The sequence below is a fragment of the Poecilia reticulata genome, linkage group LG9 (assembly GCF_000633615.1).
Source record: "Poecilia reticulata strain Guanapo linkage group LG9, Guppy_female_1.0+MT, whole genome shotgun sequence".
NCBI classification, from domain to species: Eukaryota; Metazoa; Chordata; class Actinopteri; order Cyprinodontiformes; family Poeciliidae; genus Poecilia; species Poecilia reticulata.
In genome coordinates, this window is record NC_024339.1 from 1,840,683 (window position 1) to 1,867,583 (window position 26,901).

Sequence of the window (26,901 nt, forward strand, 5' to 3'; positions counted from 1 at the left end):
CTCATTTGTCCAAATATTTGGTAGTATTGTTTTTCTGTCTCAGTTACAGAACATGGAGTAAAAACAACACAGAAAGCTGAAATATGAGACACTTTCAGAAAACATGGAGAATATGCCTTATCTGTGACGGTGATAAAGTAAGATGACAGAATGACTTTTTTGTCTCTTATCACTATGCTKAGATGAATGTGTGAACAGAGGAATGCTTGACTGCATCCTGTGTTACGTTTGGTAAGATGTAGCCTTKAAATGTTCCCTTTGATGTGATCAAGGTCCTTTTAAACTCCCATTTATTCTTCTGTTAATGTAGAAGTCAAATGTAATTCACAAATAATAACWGGCAGAGTAAAAAGACATATTCGTCACCAAAGTGAAGTCTCAAAAAGCACAAACAATCCTGTTCCTGTCCGTTACCTGGTGAGATAAAGGTCAGCTGGTAATCTGAGCTCTGGTCATATGCWTCTAGCTTTCAGGTTTTTTAGTGTTTTGTAAGGACATATTTTGTGGCACTATTACTTCAGTCACAGTGTTTCAGACAGGAAATGGGTAGAGAGAGAAGCTACTGAATTTGATTATTCTCCAAAATCCAAAATCTAAAATATTGGCATTGATCAAACTGGGATTATATCATTCAACCAATATAAAAGTTCTGTATCACWCACCTTGTGTTTTGAAACTCAAGATCGCTGGAGCCTTGCTTGATTTCATGACAAAATAATCRGATTCCTTTATGAACACAGATTTCCTGCATGATGCAGATCACAGCTGTGGAACATAGAATGCTCCCTTCTATGTTTAGTTGATGTCATGTTCTTCATTTTTGGAGAAAAAGTAAGATTTTTCAAAACAAATCAAACAAACTCTTTGTTTTTTTYCTGAAATATTGCTATAATCTGAACCCAGAACCTTGCTCCATCTCATCTCGTCCCTGAAACAATAGCTGAGACTTTCAGAATAAGAGTAGCTGCAATTGCATTATGAATATGTGCAAGACTTTGTCCATATTATGGTACTGTCAAGCAAACACAATTTTGCAGTTGCTGTGTTTTCATAAAAGATACGTTTGATAAGTCATTAAAAAACATGCTCCTTCCTGTCGTTTTCTTCATGGTTTGCGCCGCTGGCAACATCCAATTGTTGAACACGTGACTCAAATGGTGAGGAAAAAAAGCATTTCCACTGCAGTTCTGAGAAATAAACCAATTTTGATACGACCAAAAAACCAACTCATCATATAGCACCAAAATATTTAATCAAAAAACAGCTTTTGGTTTTTAAATTGACGTGTTTCCGTTTAGCAAATTTATTTTTCAAATGTCACATTTTTCAATGCACTATAGTATGGTCAGTGGAAACACAGCTGTGCGATGCTTTCTTCTCCTCTTTCTCCTCACTGATCGGTTACAGAAATGTTGAAATTACTGAGTTCTTCACCACAAAGGGAAAAGTTTTCACCAAGGTGGGGACATGCTGTAAAACCAGGCCAGATTTTTGTCAGGCCATTAAAAAAAACATTTATGGTTTATATGATCCCTGGTGTATAACGCATCACTGAATGATAATGTGCCTGAAAGGCATTCTGTGTTGAATCCAGCGGTGATGGCGGCCATGTTGTGAGAACACCAACAGTTCAATTGGGTGAAAGATTTGGAAAGGATATTTTCAGTCCCTTTGATCCACTGATGCTATGTYTTGCTCAGGCAGTGTGTGCCTGGCATGTTTTCAGATTGGTCATAACAAYATACTTCTTAGATAAAAAAAAATAGAATCACTTACTGACTGRTTTTCACCAAAACTCTCTGACAGTGTTTGTCTTCTGATAGGAAAAGGAGCGTTCTGAACAAGCAGTTTCTGCTTCAGTTTGGACCAGATAGTAAAAGCCAGTTGAGCTGATTTTTTTTTTCTCAACATAAACTGAATTCGGTTGATCAGCATTAAACAAAATGSCGCCTAATCAAGTTCGACTCAATCAGTCATTCTCAGCCTGTGGTGTCTAAAACCAATACTCCCACTCAAAGATGTCAGAGGTTACCTGAAAGCCCTCCTCCATATTGAATTTATCGTTTTTACTTACTGGAAGCAGAGCAAAAAMATCAAATGCTGTGAACAAAGAAGATCCTTATCTGGCAGGTTTTGCATGTCATTGTATTTGCACTTATTTGGCACTTATCTCCGAGCTGAGTTCTGGTTTTGTGACCTCTAAACACACAGGACTCTGTTCATAATATGTCAGGACTGAGAAAAGCATCCAATTTAAATGTCATTAGAGGTTGACTAAGATCCCTCACCAGGTCACCTTGAACATGGGGTTTGTCCTGCAAAGCACCATGGGACTGGACTGGTGCTGCACCGTCTGGAGCTGAAGTCCAGGCTAACAGTGACACCTGACATCTGCCTCTTATCTCCCCACACAGATCTGAGGAAAAACTTTGAGCAGGACCCCCAGGGGAAGGAGGTGCCCATCAACGGGATGATCGTTCTGCACTGTCGCCCTCCAGAGGGAGTGCCAGCAGCGGAGGTGAGGCGTTCCCTMCGTGGATCCGTCTGAAGCTGGAGAAGTTTGTGCTCCTCCAGCTTCCAGGAAAGATCTGGAGGATGACTCTGTAGCACTTTGACGGGGAATTCAATGTCCTGCGCCAGTTTCCCTTCATGTTATTTTTCACCAATAAGTTGAGGATCGTTTAAAGAAAAAAAAGGGATCTTTCAGAATATTGGATCCTTTAATTCAAAGGAAAAAAACACACAAAAACACCTAAAATCATAAGTTTGATGATATATCAAAATTCAACAAAAGTATCAATATTGGTATTGGCGATACAGGCCCTGTATTTACTTGCAGTATCACACATCTCCACCAATTAGAATGCTCCTTTTAAAAAAAATTCATTTTCCAAAAGATTCTACATTTTCTACAATCAGATCTTCATAGTTCATAGAAATAAATACTTCCTACTTTAGCTGGCAGACGTATTTGTAAAGGAAAACAGTGATGTGAATTACAGTATGCCGTCTGTGACTCCTGTCCTGTAAGTAAAGACGCTCAGAGCAACAGGAGCGTTCCAGCAAACCCTCCCTAAATAGAACCAGTGGAAACCGCACGGACAAACTGATTCCACTGTGAGTGACTGGAGACTCATTAGCCCCTCTTTACACCACTGCTGACAAGGATTATTTCCAAACAGTGGATGTGCTGCCCCCCCCTCACCCTCACCCTCACCCACACCCCACCCCACACACACACACACACACACACCCAAACCGCAGGCTCACATTCTATTGCGTGTGCACTTTCATGTTGCAGCAGCAGTCGCGCCGCAGCTGAAACCTCACACCGGCCGCGCTCATGGCTGCCATCTCAATATTTCATGGAGGAGGTGCGCTGAAATGGACGGGGCCGGGGAGCGCTGGCTCACGCTCTTTCCATTATTCACTGCCGTCTCCTGTGACCGCTCTCATTTGTGTTGACAAAGGACTAGATGGGAGATTGTGATTCCTTCAGTTCGGCTCACGCTCAACTATTTTTACCACCTCTGCGGGGCCGCGCTGCGGCTGGAATGACATCAATCCTCCATTTTTCCATGCTGGATCATTCATGTACTGCGAGGGAACCGGCCGAGACCGACCTCTTCCTAAGTCTTCATCCTGCGAACGTGTTTCTCACGCCGATTCAAACCAGAACAAAATGCCTCCTGGAGGAAGACTTTAAGTTCCCTCGAAACATCAAACAAATTCTAAATGTTTGCGCTACAGAAAGGAGAGACAGTCACAGGAAAACGAAGGGAGCTCTGCCAGCAGCAGGCTCTGCTCCTCTACCTCTTTACTTCTCTGGTTTAAAGTCTCCAGGTTTATGCAAGCAGGAAATCACAGTGATCTGCTGACAGCTGAGCGTCCATGTTAATAATATCGAAATCAAATGGATGATGTAGTTAAATGACCAGCATGATTCATTTTCCATAGTTTTATCATAATGCCACATTTTTCTTTATCCAGTCTAGATTCAATGATTGGTACATTCCTATCAGCTGATTTCTAGGGTSTATCTGATTAAATTAAATCACATAAGCTAAGCCCGAAACCTTTTATTAGACTTTCTTTAGCAGGTTGAGCAGAAGACTGTCGCTTTTTAGCCTTTATCAGTCTTATGATGTAACTGTGGTTGGAAATGTGATTCTTACTTACTTACTTTATGACAGAAAATCTACCATTAAGACAAATGTTTTTAATCTCTCTTTAGTTTTAGAGCTACAATCATTTGACCCTGAAACAACAGACGGTTCTCAGCTCTGAACGAACGTGGCCTTTATGTTGATGCGTTTATGTAACCTTTTGTTTGGCATTTTACAGTAAAGACTGATTCTGCTGATCTGCTGCTCTTGCTTAAAGTTTAGCTCTTAAATATGGCCGCCTTCGTATAAAAAAAAACAACATATATACCAGAAGAAACGGTGTTTCTATTCATGCTGACAAGTTTTGTGAACCAGCATTTCAGTATGTGAACCATAAGGAYTCCCAGATGGTACAGAATGCAAAGACAGMGAGAGAGAGAGAGAGAGAGAGAGAGAGAGAGAGAGAGAGAGAGAGAGAGAAGCACAACAACAACAACGTTCAGCAAAACTAGAAAAGTCAGCACTGTGCTTGAAGAATCTTTTCTCGTAGTAGAAAACACCTTATATGGAGAAGCTGCAAACCAATCAAGTTCGCCCAGGCGCCAGTATTCCACAAATCTGAGGATATTTTTCACATTTCATATTCGTCCAGTGTCTGTGGACACAAACACAACCATGACTTCAGAAGCGATGAACTGATCTTTACAGGTCAAGTGGCTCTGAAACTTGCTTGACAGAAACGATTCCAGTTTTGTAACAGCAGCTTTTTGTCCAAGCATTACTTCAGGTTTKTATTGTTTATAGTCACTTTCACCTGTCTTTCAAACAGAAAAGTTGTCTTCRGCACTTTTATTTATTTATGGATTTACCCGAGGCACTGCTTCATTCAGCTGAATTTAAGGATCGGGGAAAGAAACACTTTTMAACRTTTTTTGCTTCCTAAGTGTCATTTTCTAGCTCTACTCTCAGATTTGCATAAAATGTTTTATTGAGGATCCAGAAGTTTCAGCATGATGAATAATAATGTCTGCTGGGATTGGTGATTTAAGCACAAGTGTAAAAGGATATTAGGTGTGTACAGCACTGTTCAGTGCACTCATAGCCTGCTTTAAGCTTCTAAAAAGTAATAACAGAAATTAATATTAGGACATGCWAAGTTCACGTCTGAATGACGGTGATGATGGCTTCTTACTCAGCCAGTGATGATGAAAATGTTAATGTGCTGTTGAGACCCAAACGTTTAGMTGACTGGTTCCTTTYGTTTTTCATTAGGAATTTAAACTTGTTTGTCATCAGGCCTAATTTAATCTTTAATTGTTATCTTTTAACTTTCATCTCTTGACATAAGTTCCAAACTGTTATAGAATCCATTTATTTGTTTTTAGAATAGAAAAAGGGTCATTCATGCCAAAAAATATACATGTACATCAACATTGAAATAAAAATAATACAGACAGATGTAGACTTTTGGGGAAAAAATGACTTTATTTTTACCAAGTCAGATCTGGAGTCTTTATGACACGAGTCTGGATKTACTGAAAGACAGAATCTGGATCCTCGATCACAAACGAATGACAAATATTTCAAAAATAATCTTAGAGTAACRCATAGAAAACTGAACAGTATTCCCCAGTTATTCWCTTCCACTAGATCAGTCAGATCCAGTGTTTTCAAGTTAGTGTGACTCATTCTAAAGTGCTAAGAAACTAACCAGAGAGCATCTCTTAGGAAACGACACCTTCATTTCTAAATGTTTATTATGGCTCATTTCTGAAATYGACATAGWAGCCTCATAAGGCATGGTGGTGGGAGTGTTAGAGTTGCTTAAACTCTCAGACTAATATGAAAATAAATCCAACTTTTCAATTCCAAATGGCAATGTTGTGGTAAGAAATAAAGCCACTGTCAATTCAAGTTATTTCATAGTTTGCATTTGTTAGAACTTGACTTAAGCTGAAGGCTTTTTGCGGTTCTTGTTGAGGTATGATTTATTAGCATTTGCTGTGTTTTTTTACACCATTTCATAGGTGTTTGAAATGGAGTAAAAAAAAATGTCCAGCTTGACTGAACATGAAGTTTTGGAGGAAAAAGAAAAATCCCAAAACAGTTAAATGAGGATTCTTAAACATATTAGTTTTAATGCTTTTCAAATGGAATGCACAAAACTTTCAAATGTTGTACTAGCAGTGAAGTATTGCACTGCTCTAGTTTCAGACGATGTGCTGACATAGTTACTACATTTATAAGCCAAATGTCGAGGTGGCGTTTGCTTGACGTCACTTCTTCCTTCCAGAGTAAACGGCTAAAGCGACATAGCAGCTCCACCAGCTGCACTTATTCAGCAGAGGCCATTTTCCATCACGTTTGCACAGATGCCTAACCACATGTAGCTTGTAAAATTTGCTGGGCCACATGTTCATAAAGTTAGGTCCCAACTACTATTATCTTTCCCATCAATAATAATCCTTAATGGGTATTATCATCAATTTCCACATTAGCCACATGGCTGCGGCGGTTCTGCTGGGTCTGGAAGTCGTCATCGCACCATATGCTTTGTTTAAGACTAAATTAGTTTCTGTAGCTCAGTTTCTAATGGAATTATTTATGATGCTGTTATGAATTCGTTTGACAGTAATAACACTTGATCACACTTTAATGACATATCCAATATGTTCAGCTTTGAGTCCTCGAGCCTGAGTGAAATATTCATGGCACAGTGTTTCATGACAGCTAATGTCAAAATCAGCAACATGACAGTGTGATGTAGAGTTAGAGCATACGGCCTGATCCTGAGCTCCTTCATGATTGCACTCGTTATTTCTGGTAGAAGATTTATTCTGCTTTTGATTAAATGCTCTTTGTWTAGTTTTTTTTTTTTATCACATTATAACAAAAGAAATCAACTTTGAAAACAAACAGGTCATGTCAGTCTTAATGGACACCTTTTTGATTCAATATTTCAGATGCAATCATAATAAAGTCAATGTTAAGTTATTTTTGTTTTATTTTATTTACCTTTGTGTTAAGTCTGATTTTAGGGTCWAAAGTTTTATTTGACTTGTTGGGGATTATGAAGGTAAATAAACTTTTACCTCATATTCATTCATATTGGTGTGTTTTGAATAAAGAAAAAAATTAATAAATATCCAAGAAGTCATAGAAGTAAATGAAAACAGAGAAAAAAATCCTCCCAATGAACAATAGTCGTTTTATAAATGAATTTTGATAAGAAATGTCACAATTGCATAAGTAGAGGTACAAAAGTTGTCCCCAGTAGAAAATCAATGGGAAATAATAAAATAAAAGTTGTAATAACATCTCTTTATACATTTTGACATTAAGAGTTTACAGRAAGAACATGATGGAAAACATTGCATAATTTTCAATATATTAATATCCATCACCTTTTGAAAGAAACAAAAACAAGGATCTGTCCCATGGAAAGATGTACCATCCAAAATATAACTTATTTTCTTAGTTGTCTGTTTTGTGTAATTTGTAATTATTGAAGTATTATTACAAAACTATTTTACCGCAAAAGAATATCGAGCATTTAAAAAAAAAAACCTCACCCCCCCAAGTTTATTTATGCTTTGAATTAGTTAAAAGTAACAGAATAATTGACATAGTTAATAGTGTAGCACTAGCTTACAACCACAATTGGGATGGAACAAACCTGGATGAGTGTACACACACACACGCACACGCACACGCACACCTACACACACACACACACACACCTACACACACACACACACGCACACACACACACACACACACAAGATGACAAGAACAAGACTAAACAACGAACAATGGCACAAAAATGAACAAATAATAAACACAAATAGATTTTAAAAAGGTATTTTTATCGGTCATTCTTTCTCCAAGCTACAAGAAGTCCCCAAAAAATGTGGTTCCAAAAGAGAATAAATACAAATACAGAGTAACGAGCAACATAAAATRCTGTRAAAAAACAAGAAATTKTATAGCTAAATAAAATATCCTGTTTCCACTTGTTCYACCTAAAAGCATCAGTGCTTCTGATGAACGTGTTCACTGTAGTCCATCGTTCTGCTCTGTTTACTAATTTCTTATTTATTTACTCATTCATTTTGTTCTGTTTCAGCAGACTTGTTGGTTCTCTGTATGCTTCAACAGACCTGTGCCTCATCAAAAGCTTTCCGGATTTAAAACCAGCATCTAGATGCAAAAATGATACTTTTTTTATTGTTGTTTTCTGGTTTTGCTCCCATAATCTTTTTGTGAAGTTAAAATCCTCACAACAATTACTTTACATGTTAAAGTGTTATTAAGCCAGTATATTTTTCTCTCACATACTTTGGAACAATCCAAGCTTGCTCGCTCAGACACTGAAAGCAAAATACCCTCACATCCATTTTAGAGCTTATCCACAGCCAATGTTTCAAACAAAACTGTGTCGGCGCTAGGTGTGACATTCAAATTCTCAATTGTATCTGAAGAGCAGACAGTGTAATTTGTCCGCAGTTAATAAAATGTTCGAGTCGATTATTTGCGGTTTGGTTCCACTCCWGCCAAACAGCTCTTTTGACTTCACACATTTCTGAGAGTGAATGTAGAGCACATCCTTTAACTGTGGGAGAAAGGAAGCCATGAGAACCCCGGTATAATGAGTTTCTTTTGAGTTGATTCTCAGGGAGAAAGTGTGAAATGAGAAGCAAAAACCAGAAGCCAATTTCCACTTCCCTGAATGAAAGCCTTTAATCCGAGAGGAATCCTGCTTGATCTACAGTAGCTGAGGTAGACCGACCTGGCCACTGCACAAAGGCGGCGAATCAACTAAACGCTCACATACTGYGAAGCACGCCCAAGCTCAGTGGACACTGTGAACCGCTGCTTTATAACTAGGAACCATTAACCTCCATCCCAACCACCGTCTCTGTACRACACAGTCCTGGGTGCAGATTCTTTGTTCGTCTCATAGGTCACAGAGAGTCTCCCCCAGAGACGATGATGACCTGCATTAAGCAATCCCAGCCCGGAAGCTCCCTCTGTTTACCTGGTTAAGATAAGACAGATTGAGACGGGCTGGTAATGCAGTGGCACAGCGCTGGAAGGGAAAGACAGGTGACATTTGGGAAGCAAACGGGGAGGCAGGACCGTGACACACACACACATCCACTTCCCTCTGTGCGTCACTTGCATCCTGTGATTAACCTCTGGAGCAGGAGAGAACAGCCGAACTCCCCCAGACTCCACCTGCCACCGACAGGCCTGCTGTTTGAGCGCACAGAGAGCAGAGTTGGGTCAGAGCCCCATCCCAGATTTACGCATGTTCTCTTCACCCCTACTGCTGATTAGTGGAGGGGAAGATGCGTGAAGAGGATTAGATCTGTGCTCCTCAGCGTTGCCTCTGATATGCAGCTCAGTAGGTCCCCGCCGGCGTCCCCGGGTCCCAGAGCACGCTGCTCTCAGAGGCGCTTAATCCGTGTAATTGCGTTGATGAGACACTCTGCAATTAAAAAGTTCTTCAGCCCGGGCATGCTTTGCCGATGGCATCAGAGTTAATGCCTGACCATGACTCAGCAGACTTGTCTCCCTCCAGCCCCAGAGAATGCTTTTTCTTCCTGCAACACCTTGACACTGAGTGACCGCCAGACGCCCTGGGCGGGGGCGATGAGGCGCGGGAGCAGCACGAAGAATGCATCAGTTACAGAGGTCATGATCAGGTCTCTCCTCATAAGTCTTGAGGGCRGCGGCGGTGTCGCTCGCCCTCTTTGCTCCCCTGTCCTCTAATTGCCCGTCAACCGCTACATTTTTCAGCATCTAATCATCGGCAAATGTCATCTGGATGAGCTGTGTTCGTGTGCATAAGCTGATGAGAGGACCCCGCCGACGCAGCGGGCCGGGGGGAGAGGCGACCTTCAGGGGAGGTCTGGGTAATGAAATCACAAAAGGAAGCTCTACCGCTGGAAACTCCTCTGTCAATGCTGACACTGATGACCGCGTCCTAATTGAAACAAATGTGCCAATTAGGTAATTCATTTCTCACATCCACTGTCTTGCACAGGCAAATTTGTGTCCCTGTCATCTATTCCCCCTTGTCTCTCTCTCTCTCCTAATATCTCCATATTAGGGAAGCAAAGTATCGATTAAGTATTAAAAGTATCAAAGTATCAATTAAGTATCGATTAGTCTTTCAATTGACTTTCTTAATTGACAAGCAGCTGTTTTTTGATAAAACAAGTTTTCTTGTATCAAGAGCGTGGACTCCATAATATGCAAAAGTTTTCATGTTAAGCTGAACATAAAAAAGAAGCATATCTTTTTTTTATGGTTTTATTGGCTCTGGTGACCTTTATTTGATAGTAAATTGACAGGAAAGGAGGTAATGAGAGAGGGGAAGACATGCGGTGCAGGTCATCAGGCCGGGTCTCAAACCGCGTCAAGGACTCAGACTTCCATATGTGGGCTGTGTTTACCCCTGCGCCACCACAGCTAACGTTGTTTTGTCAGCTGTATTAAAAATTAACTGAATAAACTATTAAAATTTTGTTTTATCACATTAATATACTTGCATATTTATACAATATATCAAAACAGGAACCTCTTGGTTATTGACCTGAAAAATAAAATATGAAAAGAATGAAATATTTGAAATATTTAGTCCGCCATGGACAGGGAGATGTTCAGAAGAGCAGACTTTACTTTACACTCAGTGTCAAAGTGGACAGACTGTGACACAGCTCTAAACTGTCTGGACWCTCTTCGATCAGTGCTGAGAGTGAAGCTTCATGCTGTTATGGGCTTAATGCACAGGAAGTGATCACAGCGAGATTCATACAAAACCACATAAACCACAACCAGTTTTGTTTAGAGATTCACTTTCCTTCACTTTAACGATGATCAGCGGCGCCTTTTGCTGGTTGGCGGCCAAACTACAACACAGAAGGTTTTAGAGGATGGTATTTGTTTAAATGGTAAACGGCCTGTACCTGTATAGCGCTTTATCAAGTCTATAGGACCCCAAAGTGCTTCACAGCACATTCTGACACACATTCACACACTGATGATGGTAAGCTACTGGATATCTTAGCTGGATAGCTGGGGCAATGTGATACAGTTGAGGCTACCATGTACTGCTGCCACCGGGCCCCCTGATCTGGGGAGTGAGATGCCTTGCTCAAGGACACRATGACAGAGGCTGATATTCACCAACGACAGAGGCAAATGGAGAAGGGATTGAACCAGCAACCCACCGGTTGTGGGACRAACTCCTACCACCATCTTTGACCCAGTCAAATAAAACTCATTTCAATCTAAAAACCATTAATCAACAATCAGAAGTTAATCAATTATTTGCTTCCCTGCTCTGTGTGTCACTTTTTTTGCCTCATGAATCTTTTCATGACGAATCCATGGCTGCTCATAGCAGGCAGACCTCAGACTGAGAGGAGCCTGCTGATGACACACAATAATTGCCTCTTTCAAGTCAGAGATTTCTGTGGATAAAAGAGAAATAAATGCATAAAAGAGGGGGGGCAGCTGAAAAGACAGAGGGTGTGGACGGGCAGCACGGCTCGTGCCACCCATCCAGACGGATGACTTTAATCATGAGAGATTAGACTCTATCCCGCACTCCTCTGCCTTCTTATCGACGCACGACGCTCCACCTCTGATGAAACCCCGGTGCAAGGCTGTCTTTTAATTGTAGATAAGAATCGAGACTCCTTTGAGGATTGGCTTCTAAGTTTGCTCTGAGACGGTGTGGGGAACATAGTTACAGTCTACCCATCACCTTTGAAAATGAGACAATTCCAGCCAGGCAATGCATGCTATAATTAGCTGAAATGACTGATAAAAATGACAGAACAGTATGGGGTTTTTCTATTGCTGATAGTTATTTTTGAATTCCAGGATGGATGGGTGATGATTGATGTTTTTGCCCTACTGTTATTTTAGTTGACTGTTTTCTATTTTTGCTCATGATCAAAAATGCATGTAGACATGACTGACCAATTCTCTGTCTTGCACTGAGGAAGTTACTGATTTAACTCTGAGACCACAAACCGTTGCTAAGCAGAGCAAGTCATAAATTGATCATAAGCAGTTATTTTTCTTTGGAATGACATTTGACATCTAATGAAATAATTGGGAAAAAAATGTAAATAATAAATTTATTCTTGTAGATATGTTTGTCCAGAACTTGTTCCCACTGCACATCACTGTTGCAACAGCAGCAGAGCGCTTGGAAAACCAGCCAAGTGTGCACCGTCCAGGCCGGATACCCATGCTCAYAAAAATATTAAAATCTGCGAACCATCCATCCATCCATTTTCTTACACCCTTGTCCCTCAGTGGGGTCGGGAGGGTTGCTGGTGYCTATCTCYAGCTAACGTTCCGGGCGAGAGGAGGGGGTCACCCTGGACAGGTCGCCAGTCTGTTGCAGGGCAACACAGAGACACACAGGACAAACAACCATGCACACACACACTCACACCTAGGGGCAATTGGGAGAGGCCAATTAACCTGACAGTCATGTTTTTGGACTGTGGAAGGAAACCGGAAAAATCTGTGAACCTGAAGTGGAAATGTTAAATGTCAGAAATTTTAACTTAGTATCGATGTAGGTCTTGCCCCCMGCTCTAATTATTTCTAATGGTGCTCTGTCGGGCTGAGGCTAGTCAAACTTCTACACCAAATTTGTTCATCCAGGTCTTACTGGACCCTCATTTCTGCACTGATGCCCAGACATAATGGAGCAGAAAAGAAATGTCCCAAAACAGGTCTCACCCAGTTGGAAGAATGAAATTCTCTGTAATGTGTTAGTGCATTAAGACTTCTTTTCACTGGAAGAACCTTTTCCCTAAACGTTATGACTATTCCTCCACCAAACCTTCCATTTGGCACAATGTAGTCAGAAAAACTCAGGGTTTCACTTCACTTCATAGAACTAATCTCTAAGAGTCTAGTGGCTTTTACCTTTCACCAATTGGTGTGTAAGGCTTGGATACAGCCATGAAGAGCTGTTCCATCACCTACTATGCACTGCTCTTGAGCTATACTGTGTTCCAAAGGTGTGCCACAGGGCCCATCCTTGGCCCCACTCTGTTCTCCATTGATATTAATGATTTTCACAAGTTGTTAGTAAAGGTGCTGTGTATGTATAAGCTAATAACACCATATGGTTTTGGTCCATCCCCTGAAACGCTCTTGTCAGTCTCCAAAGCAAAGCTCCAAAATGCCTTTTTGAATTTGGAATCATAAAAGTCTAAATGCCCCCTCAACTTGGTCTTCGCCACTGCAGATGAAACGATCTTTGATCAGACAACAAAGTACAAAAACTTAGGAATCTGGTTAGACAGTTCATCCAAAGAAACTTGGATTCCTGTATAGAAACTTCTTGTCTGAAGCTTGGAGGTCTGTTGCTAACGACTTCAGAAAATTAGCAAGTCTTTCCCACCGTGGCCCTCAGCATGCAATGACCCCACTCTCTGGTTGTACCTTCCCTCGTAGCTGTGTCTTTTCCATTTAACTTTGGAATTTGTAGTTGTAAAGAAATTTTGTGACTAAGGCTGTATTTACACGGAGCTGCTACTTAACCTGTTCAGATTAGCACAATTCCTGACAAGGATTACGTGTTATCTGAGCACTTTGTTGGAGGTAGCTGTTAATTATGAGGTGGAAGCTAAGTGTCAACAGCGTATGTGATGTCATTCTAAAGTCACAGCGCCGTATAGTGGCCTGGTATGTCAAATACAACTGACACAGGGTGTCTTAGCGGTGCCGTCTAAACGTGGAACTTTTCCCAATCAACATTCGAAAACACCAGCAGTTTCCAGGCAATGGTCTCGTGTAAATGTAGCCTGATTTCACTGCACAAGCGGCTTCTTATCACAGCACCACATTGGGATTATCTGAACTTCTTAGCTTGAGCCATTCTCTCACAGATGCTGTCTGCAGGTATTTGTGCTAAGTTTATACACCTATGGCCAAGGATGTGACTGGAACTCTTAAATTCCATCATATGGACTGTTAACCCAATATCTTTACCAGTATAATGCATACCTGCAAGCTGTCATTTCTCCTGCCCATCTTTTCTGTCTGTGCCGTCTCCATATGCCCACCAGCACTTCCTATTTGCATCCAGACAAAGTGTTGATCATTATAAACAGTGCCAGTGCACTTCCTTTAAATCCATCAGCATTTCCCATTCTGCTATGCTACAAATGTAATTTGCAAGTGCAGCGATGCAGCTCTCTTACCAGGCTAAAACCACTAAAGCGTCACTAAGTTTGTAATTCCCAATTAGTTTTCCTCTCAGGTGCTGGTAATTGGTTCCAGTGCATCTCCTGACTGCCTAATGGAGGTGGAGATAGTGGTGGAGCCGCGCCCACTGGGACTAATCAGCAGGGGGAGGGCTTGTAACGCAGCTGACCAGCAGTTCTGCATGCAACGACTTGAACATGAGCAATGTGTTCACGTCAATGTGATCTGAGAATGAGTTATGTGATGTTTCMGAGGTAGCCAGCATGATGTCAGTGTCAGAGAGCTGGGAGGAGCTCGTATAGGATCAGGATTCTTCAAACCCTGGCCCAGTTTGCATTATTTAGAAAAATAAAATGTTGCCATATCAGTAGAAAAATCATTTCAGACTAGCATTACCTGTTGTGTCTTTTTCAAGTTTTAACATGACCACTCAGGTCTGTTGAACGTTTCTTTTTGTTTGCTTGTTTTTGGCAATATTCTCCAAAGAAGTTAGACTTAAATAGAAATGGTTAAGAATATTTATCTTTGGGAGCCAGCTTTAGTCTGCTTTAAACACTCTTTTACAAGGAAATACTTTACACACTCTTCTTGTGTCAGAAGACGTTTTTCCAGACTTCCCCGCTTCTATTTTTCCTCCTGCTGTGTCAGTTTTCTTAAACACTTTCTGCTTCTTTATTGAAGTGTGCTACGTTTCTGCCAAGTAAGTCTTGGAACTGTCTTTGGTAGTTCAGAAGTACTTCCTTATGCTTGTGTTATTTTATTTAACGCTTTGAAGACAGGAACAACAATGTGTTCTTAGAGAAATTATGATCAAGAAAAAAAAGAACATAATTTTAAAAGGGTTCTTTCTGAAAAGGATAGTTCAGATTGTAAGAAAATGATGTCAGCAATACTTTTTGCACTTATGACAAATAAAAAACAATGTAATAAATGAATTTGTATCATTCTTGAACTGCAGTTGGGGGCCACAAAAAAAAGTCCAAGAGCCGCGAATGGCCCCTGAGCCACTTTTTTACACCTCTGTTTTACTCAGTATAAATATGATTGGAATTTTTGTTTGTTTAACGACACAAACTTGTTTTCTGTTGCATGATATTTTGGTCGTTGTTGAATTTGTTCTCAACTTACCTGGTTATGAAAAGCTTCAGAAGAGCAAATAAATCCTAAAGAAAATGAGCTCAATTGCTGAATTCACTTCTGTTTCTGCTTATGAATAGAATCCTACTGAAAAAAACATGACAGCACATTTCTTTTACTTGTTTCCAAGACAAGCTATAGGCGATCTGAAGTTGTAATTTGTAAAAAATAAAAAATAGCCTCTGTCTTGCTGCCTTCTTATCTGTTTTATTGTTAAATCACTCAATAGTCTGAATAATACAGGAGGCTCCATTAGTTGTGATCCATCATTTATTATTTAGAAGAGGACGAGGGGACGTCATAAACGGCATAAAGCGACGCGATTTGAACTCATTCGCATGTTTTTTTTGTTGTTTTGTTTTGTTTTTTAAACCTGCAGGTGGAATGGCTGAAAAACGACGAGCTGGTGAGTTCACTGACCGACGACAAGATGGACACCCGGGCCGACTCCGGCCTCATCATCAACGAGGCGCGCCTGTCCGACTCGGGCAACTACACGTGTCTGGCCAGCAACATCGTAGCGAAGCGTCGCAGCGCCACGGCGCCTGTGATCGTCTACGGTACGGCCGTAACAACCCGTCGCTCTGAAACAATGTTTACACGGCACATTAGATCAATTTGTTTGGCTTCCCGTAACCTTACGCAACAGTGATTAAGAATCCCATCTTGAGGCTTCAGCTGAAGAGCGCCGTTTCCTCTTTATTTCAGCGAATGCATTATTCAACGAGTCAATTTACTGCCTCTCATTTAAAATCAATGCCTGCTGTATGAAAGGAAATAAGCCACTGTGTCTTAATCTCATTTAAAGGGAGTGTTGCTTGTTAATTATTTACTTGCCTGAAGCCTTGCGGAAATCTCGAGTTCGGCCCCCTTTCAAAGCGCTGCTCGAGATTTAGCTCCCCAACACGTAATAAACTGGGATCATAGAGTAAAGGGCTTCAGTCACGGCGCTAAGTGGTCGATTCCAACCTGTCAAGCTGTTTGAGTCTGTCGCTTTTAGAAATGGCATTTCTGCTTAATGGCTTTCTCCACAGCTCCACGGCTTTATCTTAATACAAGAGCAGAGAACATTGAGCTGCCAATTAAGAAAAAGGGAGCCGTATATCCAGCAATCTGCTCCCGCTGTTATGCATTGTTGCCCTGTGCCGCCCTGGAGCCCGCAGGATCATTAACAGCTCCAACCCTTATTAGAGTTTTTAGAGTATGTCAGAGTTCTGGAAGAGAAAAAGAGCACGTGTTGTTTTGCACTCACTCAACTCTTTTCTTTTCTTCCGCTTCTCTTTTCTTTTCTAACTTTGCTGGAACTTTCTCCAGTGAATGGCGGCTGGTCGCTGTGGACGGAGTGGTCGGCGTGCAACGTGCCGTGTGGACGGGGCATCCAGAAACGCTCCAGGACCTGCACCAACCCGGCGCCGCTGAACGGAGGCGCTTTCTGCGAGGGCATGTCCGTGCAGAAGATCACTTGCAACGCRCTCTGCCCAAGTTAGTCCCACTTCTGATTTTCAGCRAAGATGAACTGAAGCCGGGATGCACGGTTTGATCCGCRGCATGTCAGTAGAAAACACAAAATGGGAGGAAAACGTKTGTGAGGAGGAAAACRAACACAGAGCATTTCTTAGGGAAGCACGGTGGTGGTACCAGCATGCTGTGGAGATACGTTTCCTCACTAAAGAACTTCAAGCTAATCAGAGTTGATAAAATGGATGAAGGGAAATTCTAGAAGAAGACCTGTCRGGCTGGAACAGGCGTGAGACWGGCCTGGAGGTTCACCAACCAGGTTCACATGTCAAACTGGTCCAGTCAAAGTCTAAATCACAAACTCAAATGGAAATCTGTAAGAAGACCTGTATATTGAGATTAGTAAACACAAGCTTCATTTCCATTGATCTTAAAATTGCGCAAATTGAAATTACCATAACTTACTATCCTAATAGAAAYACAGCAATTTAAAACAAACTTTTTGACAAAAAGGTTTTGYTTCGGGATGAGATGGTTTTTCGGCTTTATTGGAATTAGTGTGTTTCACAAAGCTGCAATGGAAACACCGTCTTTGCATCACAAGTCACATGATCAACAACCGGATGTTACTACTGTTGGAAAAGACAAATAAGACGGCAGGAAGTGGTAGGAGGAGGATGGGTTGTCTTTTTATAATTATTCGGGTGAAAAAAATGAACTGCATTTCATTTTAATGGAAGCACCTCAATTACAAAATTGACAAAAAGTTTTATGCATATTTGTAACGGAATCGCTTGCAAATGGGTAATATTTATGCAAATGGGTAATATTTATGCAAATGGGTAATATTTATGCAAATGGGTAATATTTAATTGCCTAAATTTGCAGAACTGAGACTTGTGTCCCAAAGAGGTGTGGCAGTAATTGCACTAAAAAGTGTTTTACAAAGCAATGAACTGAYGSTCACAATTCAAATTCAGCCTTATTGTCAATTTTCCCACATCTTTCTAGCATTCAGAGGAATTGAAATTGTGTTACTGGATGTTGTAYAGTGATTTCAATTCACAATCGGGTTCTACTTTGTGTTGGTCTGACACAACAAATTAAAATCAAACACACTAAGGTGTGTAGTTGTCAGAAGAAGCATGTGGGGGTGTAAATGAGTCTCTGTCAATGAGTTCAATATCCTGACTCAGCAGCATTACAGATGACCAATATTATAGACTGTAAGACACAGATCAAGTGKTGACCTCACCGTGTCCCTAATTGTGCTGGACTGAGAAGTGCTGCACCAAGGAGAATCCAAAACCACGAAGGGATTTACTGTGCAAGTTAAGATGATTAGAGGAAGTTGAGAGAGGATAGCAGYGTGTGATACACAGGGAGAGGTAGAAGAAGCTTCAGGACTCGATTAAACGAGTTTATGTCTCTCAGCAGCAAATGTAGAGAAACTTAGGCTGAGTTCACACAGCAGGCGAACGCAACCCACATCTGACTTTTTCAGATGCAGGTCTGAACCGATCCAAATGGAGGTGAACCGATCCAAACTGAGGATCGGTTCACCTCCAAAAACTCTGATTTGAGCCACTTCCATATGTGGAACTCAGTCGGATAGCTATGCAATATGTTTCAAAGCGTCTGCAGTCTAAACAGTTGTGTCGCATTTCATCCGACTTATTTGTTATTAACATGAGACGTATGTCATAACTCCACCAGAAAAATCTGGAAAATCTGGATGTAATGGCTGAAAATTATGATTATGAAATTATAAATGAAGTGAAGCACATCATAGTCAAGACTTCATTTTCAAATTCTTGCACAGCAACGAAACTTACACAGCGGGAAGCAACAGAGCCAGACRTCTTACAATAGTTAGAATGTGGGAGACGATGCAGAAGGTCGGCAATGGCTGCATCAGACTGAGGCGTTTCCTCTTCTTTTCCCATTGACTATTAAGAGTACAAATAATGAACTTTGTTGAAACAAGTTATATGTAAGGGTTTTTAAAAAACTGGATTGTTTAAAAATAAAAAAAGATAGAGTCCAGGAGTTGAACAGAAACGTTCCCTTGTTTTCTTTTAATCATTCCTCTGTTGTGCCTTATTCAGCTTTTGTGTCCCTGTGAAATCTATACAGCCTTTAAACCATTAAAGCAGCAGGAAAACCCTTGTGTTAGTTTCCCAGGCCTATACACCAACTGCCAGAGACGGTGGAGGGGAACGCGTCCGGGCAGGAGCTGATAAAAACTGAAAGTAACARCTATATGAACATTTTCACAAAGCTCCAAGCAGACATGGTCAATTGAAAAAGTTTTATGAATAAGTATAGTCAACGGCTGTCAAGGCACAGCAAGTATGCTTTCCATCTGTCTGCTTCTCTGATCTGAGAGTCTGTTATATCAGGACATTTGCAAGGAAAATATGTCAGAAATGTGTCGTTTAGCTGCAGGTKAATGCTTTACTACCTCTGAGCTGATATCGCCCCCTATTGGCCTTTCAGACTCACTGTACTTGCTTGTCTGACTTACACCAGAAGAAACAAAAACACAACAGTGGTGGACCAAGAAAAGCCATAAGTCTTTAAAGGGGCGGTGTTATGTAAAATGTACTTTTTTGAGCTCTGCATCATGTTAGAATGTTATCCATTCATTGAAAACATACCTGGAGTGTTGCTTTGATTCTTTCATGCATGTTTGAGAAATCCTTTAATCTCCCATGGCAACCATTCAGCTGTGCAAAACACTGAATTCACCACTCTGCTCCTTCAGACTAGCCAGCAGCAATTAGCAAACACCTGGTGGAACTATGCATCGGCTGAGCTCATATGAGCTACTTCTCAGTTCAATGCTAGTTAAAAARAGAAAAAATGTTGTCAAAGGGTTGATGGAGGAGCCATGTTGTGATGACTTCCTGAAGGCGGAGTTTCAGAAAGAGCAGGAGTTTCTTAAAGAGACAGAAACCCAATTTCAAGGCATTACAAAGTCAAATTTCTTCTGTCATATTTCAAATATAGACCATTTTAATGCCAACTGAAGGTAACATAGTTACTTGACTGTGCTATAAAATGGCACTATGTGCCTGGAAAACACATAATGCTTACTGTTTAACAAAACTGGTTATTGACTTTTATTAAAGGAAACAATCAGCAAACACCTTTAAATGTGTMTTTTTACAATCAGCAACAGGATGGTGGAGTGGTCAGKCTTGACACCTCAGAGAAAAGTTTGGAGTTTTCCTGTTTTCCTCTGCATGTCTGGGTTTTTACAGTCACTCAGTCTGACAGTTCAGAAATATTCATGTTTAGGGTAAATTCCCTCAGGTGCAGCTGTGATTGGCTGTTTTCCTTTGTGTTGGTTCTTTGATGAATTGCTAACAATCCCATGATGTGTGCCACTTCTCACCTGGAGGGGTTCCAGTAAATGAGTCTATTAAAAATAGTGTCTTTCATTTCACAGTAGCACAGAGYRTAAAGGAGTCAATGTGGTGAATGAATAACTGGATCAGGGATTTGAACTTGGATCAGAAAAACTGAGGATTCCAAGCCTTTGTTCGCAGGATGTAAGGCCGACCATGTGGGCTCAGAATGCTACCTTGTYGTTTCACTCGGAAGTGGAACTGTCTGAGCTCCGAGTCGGGAAAAACGAGAAGAAGGAACGCTGAGACTGGAATTTGTAACAGGAACGGCAGATCTTGCAGAGGATTCCCAATTTCAACATCTGATGCAATATGGATTCCAACCAAACATTTACAAACACTTCAGCAGTTTACATCTCAATAAATTACATATGGTTGTTACTTCGGTGTTTGACCAGCTGACATGAGGAAACCTTTTCTTATATTCGCTAGTGAKAGTTAGCAACCAAGATAAATAACTAGTTCTATTCTGACTCACAACCAGAGCCACTAGATCTGGTAGTGWTGTCATTCTCAGATGTCAATCAAAGCATAAACTGAGCTGAAAAAGTGCTGGAAATTGAGAATCTTTATCTCTCTAGTTTTTTTTTTTTATCTATAATTGAAAAGTTTATATCTACCCTTTCACAATCTGGGTCCATTTAGGAAAGTTGTGTATCTTGTAATTATCTGTCCCTAGGTGTCTGTGAGTGTCATGCTACTGTAAGATTATGCAAGCYGGATCATTTCTGAAAGGTGTTTAAGCAACTCGTCAAAAGTCATGAAGAAACAATGACTGAAGCCTAAAAACAGATAATAACGTTAACCAGGTATTTTGTWGCTGCTGTTATCATTGCAGATGAGTCACATGTGAAATCATTTACCTACATGAGTCATCCTCACACAAACTGAGTGTGTGCGCGTGCGTGTGTGTGTGTGTCATTGAAACCGGTCCAATTAATCAGTTCGGAGGGAAATATGACTAAGTTGGATTGTACCAGACTGACTGAATTTGGTTTCATATTTATGTTTGTCTCTGACATCTCAGTTGGTTAGGGCTTCACGTAATCTGTTTTTATTTTTATTTTTTTTAACAAACTTTGCCTTTACTGTCTTCACTTTTATGAAACACACTTTTTCCATTCTAGCTATACTTTTAGCCATGCGAAAAGTATGTATTTATGGAGTGAAATAAAATGATTAAAACAGTAGGCAGACTTCCACATTATTCAATGCTTTTTATGTTCAGCAGTAATTTGGGAAGGTAGTTAAAAGTATTTACCTGGTCCCTTTCTTTAAGAAGAAAAGAACATTACTTACAATGAATGTGGTGTTTTATGTTAAAAAAAAACAACAAAAAACAAACAAACAAAAAAGAGCCAATTTTGTGAAATAAAATGCTTTTGATTTGAACTCAGCTGAAGAATATTTCCCGTAAAGACGTGGAACAGATGGTAAAACCATGTGCAGACTTGCACACTGTTCATTTTTCATCTCTCTTATCAGCCGTAGACATCTCCATTGAAGATGGTGATTGTCAGTCTTTTTGTGTTAAGCTCTTGTGTTCTGACAGCCATCCCCACCCCCAGCCCTTCCACCTAACCACCCCCCGCTGCAGTGCTTCTCTAAAAACGACAAGGCTTATTCTGTTTTCCTAAAGGRTTGTTTGATTCGACACGGTTAGCGACAAAATCTTCCAAAAACTCACGCTTTGGTTCTACTGATTTAGATAAATGTTCAAGAGCTACCAAACATGTGCGGCCTGCGCYAGCCTGCTCCTTCTCCCTGTGTCTAATGTGATGCTTCGTTTTAGGGGGGCGTCTGTGTTTCGGCGAGCTTTTCTTCATGGCTGGTAATTGGAAAAAGGTGGATTTGGATGCTAAAATAAAACAGTGATCCAMAACACAAGGCCAAAATGACCTGCTGTTGTAGAAGTACAACTAGTTGAAAACTAAAAGAATGTTGCATCTCTATCCACTGGCCTCAGGATTATTTACAGTATGCAACTTTTAGGCTCTAGATGCTCCCATTCATGCTTGTGTACGCACTGCTCAACATGCTAATGGCAGAGAAATAACTTACCATTACAGGAACAGTGTTCATCCACCATCAAGCTATCAAGCCATCAAGCAAGGCTAAATCACTGGGAGAAGACRCAGGATCTTGATTTCTTTCAGATTATCTGCCATATACTGTCAAGACATGGTGATAATTTTAACAAATATGTAAAAAAAAAAAAAAAAAGGAAAAAAAAACTCATATCTACAGTATATATGTAAAGTTACATTCTGCAATCTTAAACATGCAGCTTGGTAAGATGGCCAAAGAATTTACAGTAACTTTACGCTTAAGTTCTTTGTCCACAACATCAATAAGACATCAAGGWCTTGTTAATGTCTATTTATCTGGGTCATTGTTTTCATTATGCCTTATAATAAGAACAACATAATWTGGCTAATAATTGGCTTCATCTGACCACTAATAATGATTGACACCTGTTGTGGTATCAGTCATATTCTGATCGGGGTGACTGAAGTAGAGCCAGTGTAACCTGCTGAGCTGCTGTTTGGTTATCACAGCGCTGCCATCAGACAGCTGAAAGCAAAAGATGCTGACCAATCAAAGTATCTGATCCAGTATAATATGAAAGTCACTTTCAGGCATGAACTGAAGGCAGGACATATTTTTTTAACACTTGTCCAATGGAGAGAACATTTGCCCTAGGAAACAATTTTTTAAAACGGCACAAATATATGARGTGGWTGTGAGGGTTTGCTTGTCATGTTTGATGAAGAATTCCTTGTTTTGCATGTTCTGCCTCAGGCCAACATTCTGCAATAAGGTGCTTCTGGAGAGAGACGATGCTGATAGTGTGTTTAAATCTAATATGGTATTTGATAAATCTCTGCACAAATCTACCTGCAAGTGTAATAGTATTTTTATTTTGATTAAATTTAGGGGGGTTTTTCAGCACGTTTAATCAGATATATAGTTCACCCAGAAATAATTCAGTGGTTCAGTGTTAGAGCCTTATTATAAATTATATTTAATTAATCTCCTCAGAATTTTACAAATAAGTACGTGTATGATAATGCAACTATGCTAACAGCTGCAGCACTCTGTATTCCTCAAAAAMCAATTTCAGTTTACATAAAACATGTGCCTCTGTCTTAAGGTGGATGACTTTAAGCCRTTTCATATCATAGAATAAGTTTTTGTAAAGTTTCACACAGTGACTTCTCATGACGTGAATCTCAATATGACACAAGGCAAAACAAACCTAAACCTGGAGGGTCATATATTTAAATATATTTTAAGTTGTTTTTTTTTTTCTTTCTTTCTTTCAGAATTAACACTTTGTTTTTAGATTTTTTTTATTGCTTTATTGTTTATTGTTCGCTCACAGTTGCCTGTTTCCATCAAACTTTGTGCTGCAGACAGTCTTATGTATAAATGCTCTGCTTCGTGCAGGTATTTCACACAAAGCGTCGCATTATGAGAACCACAMACTTCCAGGGTTAATACTGATGGCAGCTCCTTGATGTTGACACTAGTTTTCTGTAATGAAAGAAAACTGCAACACAATATTGGGTTGCAGTTTTAACTGCAACTATCTGGAGTTGAATGAATGAATCTGTACTGATTTMACTACTGAACAGTTCATCTAAACTAGTGGATGACCTTAAGCCATATTTATGGTAAGTGAAGCAGAACTGTGTTGGAAAAAAACAAACTAACAATGATCAAAGTTTGAGTTTTTGTTTTTAAACTACTGTATCAGCACTGCAAAGATATGTTTCACTAACATATCCTCTGCATATCCTTATGTCCTCTACCATAGCTGTGGTAAATCTACCTTTTCTTCTGTTTGTGCGTGATAAAGCTGGTTGGACTGTGAGTTTAGGTTGGACATGTTTTGGCCCTGACACTGAATATGAAATCAGGTCTATGCTGTATGCAAATCATTGAGCCTCCACAGATGTACTCTTAGATCACAGTATACATAATAAATATTCATGACAGCCAAATGCAATGTTCAAACACAATGAAAGGCACTTAAAGCGTTATTGATTTTTAGAAAGGAAAATTTCAAGTAGTATATGTTTAAATGTTTTTTTCAATAATCACCTCACATTTGAAAACTGTTGTTACATTATCATCTTTATGAGTTTACATAAATAATCGTCTTGATCCAAGTTTTTCTTCAGGGTTGAACTTTAATTTCACCAATCAATAACAGTGATGAGTGGGAGTTTTATGCTATATGACTGAATGTTTATCYATTGGCACAATGTCTAGTTAGAATTGCAACATGCAAATGAAAATGACTTGAGGTGCCACCTCGGATTTTATCACAATATAGAAATAATAACTAGGATATAAATAATGTAGAAAAACTTCAGCTTGTGAATATCTTTATTTTGGCATGTTGTACAAAACATAACCATGAATAAAGTAGGACTGAAATGACTAATCAGATGAATCAATTATTAAAATAATTGTCAACACCCTGGAGAAATTACAGACTCAAAAAAGGTCATTTGCTGCAAAAACCTATTCAGAGCAGTGATTAATCCAAATCACTACTTAAAAAATAAATATACATTTTGCATTTCAGTAAGAAAAAAATCAAATTTGTTTATAAATGTTTTTGCCAAAGCACCTCGAGTAACAAAGTTTCTGCTTTACCAGATTCAAATTCACCAAAATTATGTCATGTTTTTGCAATGAAATGTTCATTTTCCTATGTAGATTGTTACTCATATAACAAGACATTTTTCATCAACATTAAGGAATTATTCACTTAAGCTCATACATGAAGAAGCTTGTTCATGTGATAAGTAATTAAAAATCATGGCAGCGATGGATATAAACAGTTATATGAAATATGTTCATAATTCAGCCATGGTGCTGCTAGCGCTCATCGWCTATCAGCCAATCAGAGGAGAYRWCGGCTTCTTCTTCAGGTGTTGGAGCAACAAGCCCCGCCTACTTGGGAACAGCTACTAATGACAAACAGCTCTTTATGAACTGTGTGATGCTGTGAGAGCTCTGGAGGAGCCAGCAGCAACATCCGGCTGTTGATCACATGACACATGATGTGAGAAAAGTGTTTCAATATGTCTGAAAAACCTCCTTGCWGTATTTCCCGTAAGTGAATTTCTTTTCATAATTTCAATTTGCACAATTTTATAGTTGATGGAAACGCAGCTGCTGTGTACAGGGGGAAARGRGASTGGGGAGACACGGCTGCCCACTGTGCAGGTGAAGATGCTCCGCAGCCTCACTTGCTGCTGCCGGACAGTCAGGAAGCCGGTGAGCCACCGACAGCTGGAGGCCGGTGTCTGGTGTTCCCAGAAACCTGCCTGAACGCCTCCAAGATGTCCACAGCAGTGAGGGAAGCCCGGTTCTGCTCTGTTGTCAGCATCGCTCTGTGTCACTGTGGGAGGAGGAAGAAGCGGTKGAGGTTGAAGCATAGGCAGCAATAAACATCTCTTGGCAGGTGAAGCCAGTTTCATTTTGGAACTTTGTGCCAAGTTTGGCCTGAATGAAGGACAAACACAGAGGATAGAGGCCACATGATCAGAGGTAACAAGCAGGTGATGGTGAGGGAGTGATGGATCTTTTGGGGAGAGAAAACCAGTTGGAACAAGGCAGGAGCTTTAGTTGGGGGCTGCTGATGGTAAAAATGGGAAATAAAAGCTGAGAACCCAACAACAAAGTTTGGCAGATTTCAGTTTGACACTGTTGGTTAGCTGGTGACAGACGAACACAGTCCACAGCATCACAGGKGGATATTATACACTCGCTCCACAACAGCCGTGGTCAGCCTCGCTGCGCTCACACAATCCCAACATACAAGCGGTCTCGCTAGCATTTTAAATAAAAAAAAGGAGAAAAACCGCAAGAGGCGTGGAGAGTGAGGCGAACCCACAGAAAAAATTCACAAAGAAAAAAGAGCCCACTCCTCCACCACCCACACCGCTCCGAGGTGGGGGGTATCACAACCGCTGCCAGAAGTCCGCCGGCGCCATCTGGTCGCCCAGTATTTGTTAAGCTAAGCATGATGAGCTCTTCCTTGATCAGATGACGGAGCGCAGAGGAAGATCCGCTKCTATTAGCATGCGCCAGGCTGTCTTGGTTTCATTGCCTCGCATCAAATCTCATTATATAAACAGGCCCAGGGGTTAATGAGGAGAAATGTGTCTCAGGCTGTCCCACCACACCTCGCTGTGCATTATCTGCCACACCAAGCCTGCATGTGTAGCTGCTGGAGAAAAACATCTACTTTCTGTAAATATGGCTGCATGGCATTTGTCTTCACTCCTAGCTCACTTTTGTTGCCAGGCCATAACATAACGCATACGTTCTGTGCAAACAAGGCGTGGCGCTCTGGGGGTTAAACCTGTGTAGGGTCACATGCAGTATGAGAAGAGTTATAATAATAATCCTAATTTTTGGACACATTGGTTTTGAAATGTAAAAGATATCTAACTAAATAAAGTTAAAGTGACGCTCTTCGCAAAAAGCACACAAGCATTACGTGCATTGCAGCTCCT

General features: G+C 40.4%; 1 protein-coding gene across 1 annotated transcript in view; it reads left to right on the forward strand.

Annotated features, from left to right (window-relative positions):
• unc5db (unc-5 netrin receptor Db) overlaps nt 1-26,901 on the forward strand; it is a 227,829-nt gene that overhangs the window by 134,179 nt on the left and 66,749 nt on the right. Inside the window, exons 4-7 of the mRNA XM_017306901.1 lie at nt 2,415-2,518; nt 15,871-16,051; nt 16,806-16,939; nt 19,877-19,887. Coding sequence (XP_017162390.1) covers nt 2,415-2,518; nt 15,871-16,051; nt 16,806-16,939; nt 19,877-19,887 — 430 coding nt within the window. The remainder of the gene's footprint in view (nt 1-2,414; nt 2,519-15,870; nt 16,052-16,805; nt 16,940-19,876; nt 19,888-26,901) is intronic.